At 40.1% G+C, this 13,463-nt stretch overlaps 2 protein-coding genes across 3 annotated transcripts in view; one reads left to right on the top strand and one right to left on the bottom strand.

Annotated features, from left to right (window-relative positions):
* The window catches only part of LOC309501195 (uncharacterized protein), a 70,642-nt gene extending 57,580 nt beyond the window's left edge, over nucleotides 1-13,062 (bottom strand). The window contains exon 1 of one of the 2 annotated variants that reach the window (XM_082173272.1): nucleotides 12,929-13,062. In XM_082173272.1, the coding sequence (XP_082029398.1) occupies nucleotides 12,929-12,989 (61 nt within the window). In that variant the 5' untranslated portion in view covers nucleotides 12,990-13,062. The remainder of the gene's footprint in view (nucleotides 1-12,928) is intronic. The other variant, XM_082173273.1, reaches the window with a different exon arrangement.
* The window catches only part of LOC309501356 (uncharacterized protein), a 193,756-nt gene that overhangs the window by 112,257 nt on the left and 68,036 nt on the right, over nucleotides 1-13,463 (top strand). The gene's annotated exons all lie outside the window — the stretch shown is intronic.

Below are 13,463 nucleotides of genomic sequence, written 5' to 3'. Positions count from 1 at the left end.
AATAACTGCTCTTATATATACGCCACAGGGCAGCTCTGTGGACATAAGCATCCAAAGCCCAGACAGGGCATAACAGATTAAGTTTTTCCTGATCTGGAGGTGGAGGACAGAAGGCCTGCAGCACAAATGACCCGCAAATTTAGTAGGGACCTAGGAATACAACCCGGCAAGGGGTGAAGAAAGACTATCACCATACCAGGTGCAAATCCAAGTATGTGCAGGCCTCAGCCTCATGTACCACGGAGAAGACGAAATAAGAATCTCTCCTCAGAGATAACCCAGCAAAGAAACATTCATTGCAGAAATCAAGTACTGTACCATAGGGCAGATAGCAAGATTCAGATATTCAGTCTTCTCGTGGAGGGAGCTCTAGACTGGAGTATGGTCTCCACGACCTCAGTCGAGAGACCTGAATCTATGAGCTGGGCCCCCTCAGAGGCCGAGCCCATAGTATCCATAACTCCGGATGATAGTAACTCCCGGGAGCAAAGATATCGGGAAATGCGTACAGGTGTAGCCTCAACCACACCTAATACGTTGCATCCAGTTCAAGCAGAGCTGGATGTGTCAGGGAGAACCACATAGGGCAATGCGTTGTATAAACGATGCGAAAGGTAGACTTGAGTTTTGACCGAAGTTCTCCCAAAGGAGCTCCACCACCTTGGGGTGAAGTCTCCATTCCCCGGGCCTCAGCCCCTGCCTCAACAGGATATCTGCTCTGATATACGAGACCATCAGTGTGTTGTCCGGAAGGACAAGCACATGGTGACCTCTCAGGTCTGGCAGGAAGTATTTGAGAGCTCGAAATACCGCCATCATTTCTAGCCGATTTATGTGCCAAGAACGTTGATGGTCCTGCAAAAGACCTTTCGCCGAGCGGCCACTCATGACCGCCCCCCATCCCGTGAGGGAAGCATCCGTCGAAAGCGTTACGCGTCGACAAGAAGCCCCCAACACTGGGCCCTGGGCGAGAAACCAAGGTTTCTTCCACATGACCAAGGCACGAAGGCATCGCCGCGTGACCTTGATCGTGCGAAATGGATTTCCCCTCGGAGAAAACCCCTTGATCCTGAGCCACCACTGCAAAGGTCTCATGTACAAAAGGCCAAAAGTGATTTCGTTGGACGCAGCTGCCATGAGCCCCAACAGTCTCTGAAACTGTTTCACAGTGAGTGACTGGCCTAGTTTTACCCCCTTTACGGCTGTGAGAATCGCAGAAATACGTGCAGGAGACAGACGTGCTTGCATTATTGTCGAATCCCATAAAACACCCAGAAAAGTGGTCCTCTGAGCTGGGAGGAGCACACTCTTCTTGGCGTTGAGCCACAACCCCAACCTCTTTATGTGAGACAGAACGACATCTCGATGCCGAACTGCCAACTGCTCGGACTGAGCTAAAATCAACCAATCGTCGATAAAGTATAATACGCGAATGCCCTGGAGTCTCAGAGGAGCCAGAGCTGCATCCACGCATTTTGTAAAGATGCGGGGTGATAAACCTAGGCCGAAGGGAAGAACCCAATACTGGTATGCTTCGCCCCCGAAACCAAACCTCAGGAACCTCCTGTGATGAGGATGGATAGATAAGTAAGCGTCCTTCAAGTCTATTGTGACAAACCAGTCCTCGGACTGAATCTGTGACACAATCATTTTAGCGTAAGCATACTTTGAACTTGAGATTCTGAAACCTGCTGTTTAATTGACGCAGGTCTAGAATAGGACGCAACCCCTCATCCTCTTTCGGAACAATGAAGTAACGGCTGTAAAACCCTGACTGTCTGCTGGGAGGAGAAACCCCTTCTATAGCTCCTTTTGCAGAAGTGTCAGTACTTCCTGCTCCATAACCAGAGCCTGCTCGGGGTCCACCACTGTGGGGAGGACCTCTAGAAATCTGGGCGGACGAGAACCGAACTGAATTCTAAAATCCTTTTCTGTAGTGTGCAGGACCCACTGAGAAATATGTGGCAGTAGTTTCCACGCTGCCAGAAATTCTACTAGGGGAACCAGTCTCTCGAGACTGGCCTCTGGATTTGGTTGAACAGTCACTTTGGTGCCCTGAAGCGGCGAACCGGCAGGGAACAACCGAACTGACCATTCTACGCCCCTCCTCGGAGGATCGTATGGGGACGCTGACACCTCGGTGCCCTGAACGGAGAACCGGCAGGGAACAACCGAACTGGCAGCGCTGCGACCCTCCTCAGAGAGTCGCACCCCAGAGGGTGCCGAGGAGAAACGATTTCTCAAAACCGTCCCTGCCCCGGAGGAACCTTCAGAAGCCTGATAGCCTCAGCGTCAGGACTTCTTGTCTAAGTTTTATTAGAGATAACGACAGTCCTCAGATCTTGCCTACCTCTAACTAGCGTTGTTCCTACGACCCTCCTCGGAGGATCGTTGGAAAAAGCAGGCACCTCAGCGCCCTGAAACGGCGAACCGACAGGGAAACCGAACTGACTGCTCTACGTCCCTCCTCAGAGGATCGTTTGGGGACGCTGACACCTCGGTGTCCTGGAACGGCAAACCGGCAGGAAAACCGAACAGCCAGCGTTGCGACCCTCCTCAGAGAGTCGCACCCCAGAGGGCGCCGAGGAGAAACGATTTCTCAAAACCGTCCCTACCCCGGAGGGGACCACCCTCAGAAGCCTGCAGCCTCGGCGTCAGGGCTTCTTCCATTCTTAACTATTTTAGAGATAAAACAGTCCTCAGATCTTGCATATCTCTAACTGGCTAGACTGTGACCGCCACCCAGGTCCCCATCGATTGTGGATGAGCCCGAATGGCGAATCCTTGTTTTGCCGCACTCTATGCTGCGAGGAGCTTAAGTATGCTGAGACTGCTCCCGCCCAGCAGTCTCAGGAACGTTAGATCGGTGAGGAAGAAAACCTTTGGAACGCCGCTGAAGAGTTTATTTCTTCGTTTTTTTGAAAGCGGAGCGTCCAGAAGAAAAGACATATTTTATCTTAATTTTTCTTTACATCAGAAAAACTATCTATATATATATATATATATATATTAGGGCTGGGGGAATTAACGCGTTAATCTTTGCGATTAATGTGAGATGTTTAACGCGTTAAAAAAAAATAACGCATTTAACGCAGCACTTTTTTTTTGCCTCGTTTTAATGATTTCCTGTTGCGGCTGCTATTGAAATGCCGAAAATATGGGGATCGGGTTTCATTCTCGCGCAGCTTTCATGAGAGCGGGTCTTTTCCCCTCCGTGTGCGCGGCCGCACTCTCCGTTCCGTGTGTGTGTGTGTGTGTGTGTGTGTGTGTGTGTGTGTATGTGTGTGTGTGCGTGTGCGCGTGCGTGTGTGTGTGTGTGTCGGCCATAGGTGTCGGCGCGCTGCGCTCTCTGCTCAATGTTCGACTCCGTGTTTGCGCTGCATGTTCTGCTCTGTCGTTCACGGACCAAGCGCTCCAATCATGTACCGATCACGCACTGGAAAAGCAAAGTCCGCTCAAATAAGGTGAACTTTCTCTGTAGACTTCTGTTTGCTGAGCTGGTATAGTATTGCTGGGCAACAATGTTAAAGGGATAGTTCACCCAAAAATGAAAATTCTGTCATTTACTCTCGCTCAAGTTGTTCCAAACCTGTATGATTTCCTTTCTTCTGCTAAACACAAAAGAAGATTTTTTTTTTCCTACTATGGAAGTCAATGGGCTCCATCAGTCGTTTGGTTACCGACTTTCTTCAAAATATCTTCTTTTGTGTTCAGCAGAATAAAGAAAGTCATACAGGTTTGGAACAACTTGAAAATTCTTGAGGAATTTTTATTTTTGGGTGAACTATTCCTTTAAAATTACCTGCTCTGATCACATGCTCTCTGGTAATAATAGCTTTTTTAGGACTATAGTTTATTTTTATAATTAGTAAAAGAAAAAATTGAAAAAAAAAATCTTAAATTGATTATGTTGATTGATTATTGAAAAAGAATAATACATTGATATATTGATGTTTAATATTATTTTAATATAGGGCTATTTTCTGTTGCTTTTTTTCCGGTGATTCTAAGTTTAATTATTGATGATTACAAGCTTGGAGGAAATGCAATTAATTGCAATTAATTACAGCAAATTGTGCAATTAATTAGTTAATTTTTTTTAATCGATTCCCAGCCCTAATATATATATATATAAATATATCACTCCGTGGCCACCAGCAGGAAACAACCGAACTGGCAGCGCTGCGACCCTCCTCAGAGAGTCGCCACCCAGAGGACGCCGAGGAGAAACGATTTCTCGAAACCGTCCCTCCCCGGTATAGTTTATCTGTTGCGCGACGCAATTCTCGAATAGCGTCAGTGCTGTTACATCCTCACATTCATCCATGCTTATATACTTTACCTACCAGCGCTGCCTAATAATATTTATCTATTATTTATAGTGGCTGGTGGGTAACGTCGGGGTTATGATGACGCCAACAAGGGAGAGAGATAGCTCGCAAGCGTCTCTTTAACCCGAGGCACTGTCATACCATGATACTTAATACCCATAACATTACTATAGTAAAAGTTTAGGGATAAAACATATAAACAGAAACCGGTTTATTACACGATCTCGACACCTCAGTGTGGAGATAGGGAAAAAACAGCACTCCCCGACGAGGAGGCTGAGATATAGAGTTTTCCTTATATTTTCACTCTCATATATGTTCGGCTGGCCAGTAATATTTAACTTAGCAACAGCACTATAAAAAACCTCCTTTTATAAGCTCCTCTTTATTCAACAGAGTTATGAGCTGACTTATTTATTTATTGAAAACTCATAAACATCTGCCTTATTTTGATATTTTTTCTTTTATTTATTTTTTAAACAAAAACACTATAACGATACCAATTCCTCGGAACTGGAAATCGCAGCATGAGTGCCTCATCCCGGGGAGGAGAAACCGCAGAGCGTGCTTCTCCCCGAGATAAGGCACGTGGATCGAACAGGTGTTTGTTAGAACCATTTGCGATCCCAAGATGCGCGTCGACGCCGTGGGACAAGGACAGAATACACAGATCGCTTGCTGAAGGCACAGAAGCTAACGCGATCTGTGTCAGCGGGGCTGCCTTATAGTTTCCTGGTCGATGACGTCACCCGCCTATGACGTCTCGTCTTTCCATTGGACTGATTATACACGTGCTTCACGACGCAATCACGCAGGGCGTTCCCACCGCGTCTCGACGCAGCTCGAAGTTCCCTTGAAAGGGAACTGCGTGTATGTATTTTTATATAAGGAAAAATGATGTCGTTGTAAATGGGGAAAAAATCCAGATTGTGTCACACTTTAAATATCTGGGAGTTACTCTTGATTCACAGTTGTCTTTTAAGAAACATATAAAGCAGGTTTGTAATACTGTTAAATTTAATTTAAGAAATTTTAGACACATTCGTAATCAGTTACCTCTAGATGCTGCCAAATTGTATATGATTTTCTCACATTTTACATTTTACTGCATCACAAGTTGGTCACAAACTGGAAAAACAATACTTGCTCCACTACAAACGCTATATAAACAAACTCTCAAAGTATTAGATAAAAAAACATCAGGTTATCACTACTGCAATATCATTCAAAAGCACAAACTCTTGACTTTTGAAAATTTTATGCGCTTTGCCAATGTTTGTTTAGTGTACAGAGTAATTAATAATCTGGCTGCGCCCCCATTAGAGGAGTTCATATTATTGCTCTCAGATAGTCAGAGAACAACCAGGGCGACAGTAGAGGTCACTGTGCCGTACAGCGCAGACGTACTGAGTTTGACAGATCAGCCTTCTCTATCAGAGCCTCTAAGTACTGGAACTCAGTCCCAAATGAGATTAGAGATATCAGTACATTTACTTGTTTTAAATATAAAAAAAAATTATGGTTAAAATCTATACAATCATGTACCCATTAATCATAAACTCAAAAAACTAATTTTTTTTGTCGTATCCTAACATTGTATTGTTGTGTCTATTAATATTGCACTTTATTTTGTTCTGTTGTTTTGTTTTATTGTGTTTTTAAGAATGTGAAACTTTGTTGTCTGAAAGGCTACTTGCGTGATGACGTTTTATGGTATATTTATATGTGTTTGTTGGATTGTTAATTGTATGTTACCTCTTCCCACCCAGGGTCTACAGATTAAATTTAGCTTGTAGCTAATTCTGGTATGGCTCAATTCTGAGTGTCGTGCACTGTCCCTGTTAAATAAACAAACAAATAAATAAATAAATAAAAATTTCGTGCAAAACAATTAATAGATCTACAAAAGTTGTATCAAACCTCGGGTGATAGTAATATTTTGGAAACTTGTTTTAGGAAAAAAGCTGAACTTAAAGAGCTGTTGGAGTTTAAGGCACAAGGTGCTTTAGTTCGTGCTAATTTTTTAAACATTGATCAGATGGATGCCCCTTCCAAGTATTTTTTTGGTCATGAGAAGAAAAATGGGCAGAAACGTTTAATTCATGCCCTACGTTCTGAGGATGGCAATTTGTTATATAATCCCAGACAGATTCGTGTTGTAGCAATTCGTTTTAATCAATCCCTGTACAAAAGTGAACTTAAGCCGGAAAATAAAGGAAAATCTCTTTTTCTAGAGGATTTACCAAAGATCTCAGAGGAGTCCAGTGAAGAACTGGAATGTAGCCTAACCCTGGGAGAGCTGTATAAGGCACTCCATGATATGGAGTCTGGGAAAGCTCCAGGGATAGATGGGCTTCCTGGACTTTCTGAAGGCTTTCTGGTCGGAGTTAAGTGTTGATCTGCTGGAGGTATTCAACGACAGTTTGCTGAAGGGTGGGCTGCCGTTGAGTTGCCGAAGGGCAGTAGTTACTCTCCTTCCGAAAAAGGGGGATCTTTCGGAGATCAAGAACTAGAGGCCGGTATCACTTCTGTGTAGTGATTATAAATTACTTTCTAAAACTTTGGCTAAGAGAATGACTAAGGTAATGGGACAGGTGATCCATTCAGATCAATCGTACTGTATAGCTGGTAGGTCAATATTTGACAATATTTCTTTAATTAGAGATGTTATACAGGTTTCCAAATTATTTAATATCAATTGTGGTTTGTTGTCTCTTGACCAAGAGAAAGCTTTTGATCGGGTTGAGCATGAGTTTTTATGGAATATTTTAGAAGCTTTTGGTTTTAATGAGAATTTTCTAAACATGATTAAAATTCTTTATAGTGACATAGAGAGTATAATTAAGATTAATGGTGGCTTATGTGCTCTGTTCAAGGTCAAAAGAGGTATTAGACAAGGATGTTCGTTATCTGGAATGTTGTATTCTCTTGTCATTGAACCCCTTCTACAAAAAATCAGGAAGAATTTAGATGGTTTCAAGATACCTTTATGTGAAATTGATTTTTGTTTATCAGCTTATGCTGATGATCTCATAATAGTAATTAACAAACAAAGTGATATACATGTTGATATACATGTTCTAGACTGATAGAGGACTTTGGAAAATGGTCATCAGCAAAAGTCAATTGGAAAAAAAGTGAAGCGTTTTTATTAGGAGATTGGAAGGAAGGGAAACCAAGTCTTCCTGAAGGTTTGTGTTGGAATAGGTGGGGTTTGAAATATTTAGGTTTTTTGGGGGGGAGATGATAATTTGTTACAAAAGAATTGGGATGGTGTATTACAAAAAGTTAAAGGACGTTAAGATAAATGGAAGTGGCTTCTACCCAACATGTCCTATAGGGGTAGAACGCTTATTGTAAATAATGTGGTTGCTTCTTTTTTATGGCACAGACTGGTTTGCATTGATCCTCCTGTGAAACTAATAGCCGAAATTCAAGCGGCTTTTGTTGATTTTTTTTTGGGACAAACTTCACTGGATTCCACAGAGTATTTTATTTCTACCTAAGGAAGGAGGAGGCCAGGGTTTGATTCACTTACAGAGCAGGATTGCAGCTTTCCGACTGCATTTTTTACAAAGACTTCTTGATGGACCGATGAATGTGAGCTGGAGGGCAATCAGTTGTGCCTTACTTAAGACTGTTGGAAACTTCAGAATGGACAAATCTCTTTTCCTAATGGACCCTCAGTGTTTGGATCTCTCGAAATTGCCGTTTTTTTATCAACATCTTTTTAAGATCTGGAATCTTTTTCACATTCAAAGGACTGAAAATTTTCACTAAATTTTTTGACTATTGAATGAACCCTTGATACTTAATGCAAGACTAGATGTTTCTGCATAAAATTTCCTACCAGGATTTAGTAGGAGTTTACAAGACTCAGGAATTTATGTTTTAAATCTTTTATTGTGTTTAACTGGGCCTGTTTTTCAGAATGTAGAAACTTTTACTGAAAAGCTTGGAATTCGATCTGTTCGTTCAGTTTCTCGTTATCTGAATAACTTAAAAGAAGTGTTTACGGATGAAGAAAAATTGATGTTGGAGGAATTCTCTTTAGGGACTAATATTCCTGACAGTGAAGATTTGTTTCCATGTTTGTTAAATCAACAAAAAATTGAAGAGTGTTCGGGATGTTTTATTCAACAAAGGAAGTTTTCATCTGTTGATTTTTTTTCATGTGTTGGAAAAGAGCTGTATAAAATGTGTGTGCTTGTTCTAAACAAAAAAAAGTTGAATAATAGAGTTGATACCCCTTGGCGTGCTGTTAAAGTTGGGTGATGAGGTAAGACCTGAATGGAGAGTGTTGTACAAGCCACCATTATCAAAAAGAACAGGAGATTTGCAGTGGAGAATCTTGCATGGAGCTGTTGCAGTGAATTCTTTTATTTCAGTTTTAGATCCAAAGAATAACTCAGGTTGTCCTTTTTGTTTAAAAAAAGAGACTGTGTTTCATGCTTTCATGCAATGTATCAGACTTGGACCTTTGTTTGAAATGGTAGAAAGACTGTGTAATAAGTTTAAAGAGTGTTTTTATCCTGAGACTTTTATTTTTGGTTTTAAATATGATAAAAAAAATTTAAAAAAGCGAGTTGTTTTTCAATTGTTGAATTTTATTTTGGGCCAAGCGAAGTTGGAAATATACATGAGTAGGAAAAACAAAATAGAGCAAAAAAGCAATGATGATGTTATTTTTGTTTTTAAATCGTTACTTAAAGCAATAATTTTCATTGATTTCAGATTTTACAAAGCTATGTGTGATCTTTGTACTTTTAAAATGAAATGGTGTAGTTGGGAAGGTCTGTGTAAAATTGATGATGATGAGTTATTTTTTGTTTTTAAATGAATGTTTTTTCTCTAACAAATGATGATGTGAATTTATAGAATAATGTGTGATGGTTAATTGTAAATAAAGTTTTGTTTTAAAAATCAAAATCTCTCTCTCTCTCAGGAAACATTTACATGCTGGGTAAGATTAATGGCATAAGTTATCATCATCATTTTGTAACTATTTTAAGTATAACTATAACCATATTTTGTCATTAAACCTTTTCAATTACAAATAATGTGCTAAATAGTTTTGATTTGGTATTGACTTGATATATAGTATAGTGCTATCTATTGCAATACAATATCATCACTCAAAATAGCAACGCTCTTCCACATATTAAGCTATTGTAACTGCGCTTATTTCCGTCTATGGTATAAGTAGCAGTGGGTGGAATAGACAAGAAATGTACAGTTTTCTATCATCTTGCTGACAACTTTTCTTTAGTCATCCTGCAGGAAATCCACCCTTACGCCCGTTTCACACATACTCCGTTTGCAGTGCGTAGTGCTTTCACATATGCTGCGTTTGCAGTAACTGATCCACGGCTGTACCACAAACACATTTACTCACTCCCCAGCAAACACATTTGCGTTGTGGCAACGTCTGTGGCACGTTGCATTTCTTCTGTGGCAACGTCGCTGTCTACGTGCTCGCAACATTGTAACAACGTAGAATTGTAAGACGAGACAGGGCTGTAGCAACGTTGTTGCGCGACATTCAGCAACTGAGAGACGACGTTCTGTCAATATTTGTATATGCTGCTAATACTTTTCATCGTTTATTGTTTATCTATATTATTATTTAATTGGGGCTATCAACACCTGCAAGTGTACACTTTGAAGAGTAAAAATGTCAGAAGGTTTCGTTAATTCAACTTTATTAAAACTGCATAATAGAATCAAATTGCACTTCCAAAAGTAATACATTTGTGGAAAAAAAGAAGAAATAAACGAATATACAAATTTATTTTAAGTATAATAAATAAAACATAAAAAGGCAGATCAGAACATTTAATGAACAAAACCGGGTCTGTATGGCAGACAGTAGACGAAAGCCGGACGATAAAGGTCGGTAACCAGGGAAAAATCTACAAATCCAGAGCAAAGAAATGAATGAGACTAAATAGCGGAAAAATCAAATGAAAAACTAAACAGTGCAAGCAAGGCTACATTAATCACATTAGAAATTAAAGTTGTAGGTTGTGTTTGATAGCTGAGGTAGGCTAAATTAAACGCAATACTCACGTATCCTTGCTCGATGACGAACGAGACAACACAATGAGCCCAACAGGTGGTTGAAATTTAAAAGGCTGATTTTCGCGCTTCAGGGCAGTGACGAGTACATATGTAGTCCAGTGGTTGTCAAGACACCGTTGGAACAACTTTAAGCAATGGCCCTGAACGGTGGTTTAATGTCAACATTGTGACAACGCTGTAACAACCTTCACTACACAACATAGTTATAGCAACCTTTTGGCCATGTTGTTAAAACGTTGTTAGAAGGTTGGCTACGTTGTGCCAACGTTCTGTGTTTGCTGGGTATTTGTATTTCAAATCCAGAAGTTATCAGCAACTTTTATTTGAAAAAAGTTTTGTCAGCATTGTGATTCTCTTTGTACACATATACACTCTTTGATAGACGTTTAAACAATTTAAACAACGTATTATTCAATGCTACTTCTATATACTGTAGATGTATATTAAGTTGCTCAAGCAAGTGTTTTAACCATGTAGCCTACTTATATTAAAATCGCAAACATTTTTAATTAAAACTTAAAATTGACAAAAACATCCGACTCATGCCTTTTCTTTTGCATTTAAATTTTAATACAATAAATCTTGCATGTCACAAAGGACTTGTTTTTCCACCTCCATGAATGAGACAAGTGTTGTTCATTATGTCGCCAATTCTATGTTGTAGTTGTAGTTTTAGAGTTAAACCTCTGTTAATTCTCAAAACAACTTTTGTAGACGTCTGACAGAAATAAAGTCAGTCTGGTTAGTAATAAGTGAAGCTGGTAATGCTGTTTGTGGAGTTGTTTAATCCTCCTCTGCTGAGATCTTCACAGATTTAATGTCTTTCTCTTCAGTTGATTTCATCTAAGGCTGTGTCTAAAGTCAGTTGTAGTTCTTGTGTTTCTGCTCGTCTCTTTTTCTGTTCTCTTCTTTCCTTCAGTGATTCTGCTTGTTAACAGGCTTATTAAGGCTGAAATGACTCCATATTTAATATACACAGACTTTGTGGCTCAGATAAGGTCCAGTTCTGGTTTATTTCTTTGCTCTTGGCTGACATGTGGCATTGCTATGGCCTGCTTGTGGCCCAGATCTGGCAAACAGGAGTGGGCCACCCAAGGGCCGTCATTCCACACTGCATGTGGGCCAGATCCACATTCCACAAGTGCCATATGTGGGCCGGATCTGGGCCGAAACAATGTTGCTATCTGGGAACCTGTTAACATGGGTGCGGAAAAAAATACGCACCGCATACCCAGCAAACACATTTGCGTTGTGGCAACGTCTGTGGCACGTTGCATTTCTGCTATGGCAATGTCGCTGTCTACGTGCTCGCAACATTGTAACAACATAGAATTGTAAGACGCGCCAGGGCTGTAGCAACATTGTTGCGCAACATTCAGCAACTGAGAGACGACGTTCTGGCCATTTCTTTTTCTTTTCTTTTTTTTATGCTAGATATAGATATCCCCCATTTAGCATGTTTTGTGGTTAATTTTTAATTAGTCATATGTAAAAAAATTATATACTTTCTAAATATTGTTTATCCCTATTATTATTTATGGGCCTAACAGTAAATTCATTATAATCAACATCTGCAAGTGTACACTTTGAAGAGTAAAAATGACATAGAAGGTTACCTAATTCAACGTTATTAAAACTGCATATGGTAATCAAATTGCACTTCCAAAAGTCATACATTTGTGAGAAAACAAAACAGGGAGTGGATTAACATTAACTAGCATGAGATGACAAATGAAAGGAAAAAATAAACAGTTGTGCGAGCAGTTTCCAAAAAAAAAAAGGAAAAAGCATTAACGTGCAACAAGTAGCTACGCACTGAAATCAATTACTTATCATTAGAGTAATTTTGGCTTCATACTTTTGGCAGAAAGTTATTAAATATTTGTCATACCTGAGAAGATGTTCAAATAAATGTCACATTAGACAAGGAAGTTGTAGGTTGTGTTTGAATAATTACGTATCTTATTTAGCTGAGGTAAATTAAACGCACTTCTCACGCATGGATTGCTTGATGAAGAATGAGAGACGGCCCAACGGTCAGTTGAAATTTAAAAGGCTGATTTTTACGCTTCAGGGCAGTGACGAGAACATATGTAGTCCAGTGGTTGTCCAGACACCCCAGGCACAACCTTAAGCAATGGCCCTGAACGGTGGTTCAATGTCAACATTGTGACAACGCTGTAACAACCTTCACCACACAACGTAGTTATAGCAACCTTTTGGCCATGTTGATAAAACGTTGTTAGAAGGTTGGGTACGCTGTGCCAACGTTCTGTGTTTGCTGGGTACGCACAGCACTCTTTTACACTCTTAATATGAAGATAATTCTTCATCATCAGATGTTTGAGTGACACTGTGTCCAGTATCAGGAATAATACAGTATGATCTGTGTGTATCAATACACAACTCTGAGATCACAACGTGAATGTGTGCAAGAATAATCTGAGCATGTTCAAATGAACTCTTTCCAGACTAATTCCACTAAATGTCTTTAGAGAAAATACAGATTTCTTTACCTGTGAGAAGTGAAGAGAGAATGATCAGTCCCAGCAGACACAGATCACACTTATCAGCCATGTTGTGTTTCTGTCAGTCTTTCTCTTCATTATATATAGTTACAGCTCCTCCTTTAAACATCATCAGCTCCTCCTCTGGTTGGTTACTTCCTCAGAGTAATTTTTATGTGTCTATTTTTTTATATATTTTTTTCCCATCACATCACTTACACATTGTGTTGCTATATGTGTGTACCATGATGCTTTTATTAGGCTACTAAGTTTGTGCTTGTGAAACCACAAATTCACAACTTTGCACTGACAGATGCGTCAAGATCACACTTCATCTATATATACACAGCAAAAACTCCAGTGTTAAATTAACTCTCCTGGGAATTTATTTCAGACCACACTCAAAAGTGTTAAAATAAGGGTACATTAAAAAGTCAAAACCCAAACTAAAGCAAACACTGATCACCATAATTGTGTGATTTATCTTGTTAACATTAGGTGGCTTCAATTTCTGTCAGGACCACTATCGTCATATATGATTGAC

Source organism: Leuciscus leuciscus (genome assembly GCF_965113295.1).
Source record: "Leuciscus leuciscus genome assembly, chromosome: 1".
Lineage (NCBI taxonomy): Eukaryota > Metazoa > Chordata > Actinopteri > Cypriniformes > Leuciscidae > Leuciscus > Leuciscus leuciscus.
The sequence above is the reverse complement of the archived record's forward strand: the minus strand, read 5'-3'. Positions and strand labels throughout refer to the sequence as shown.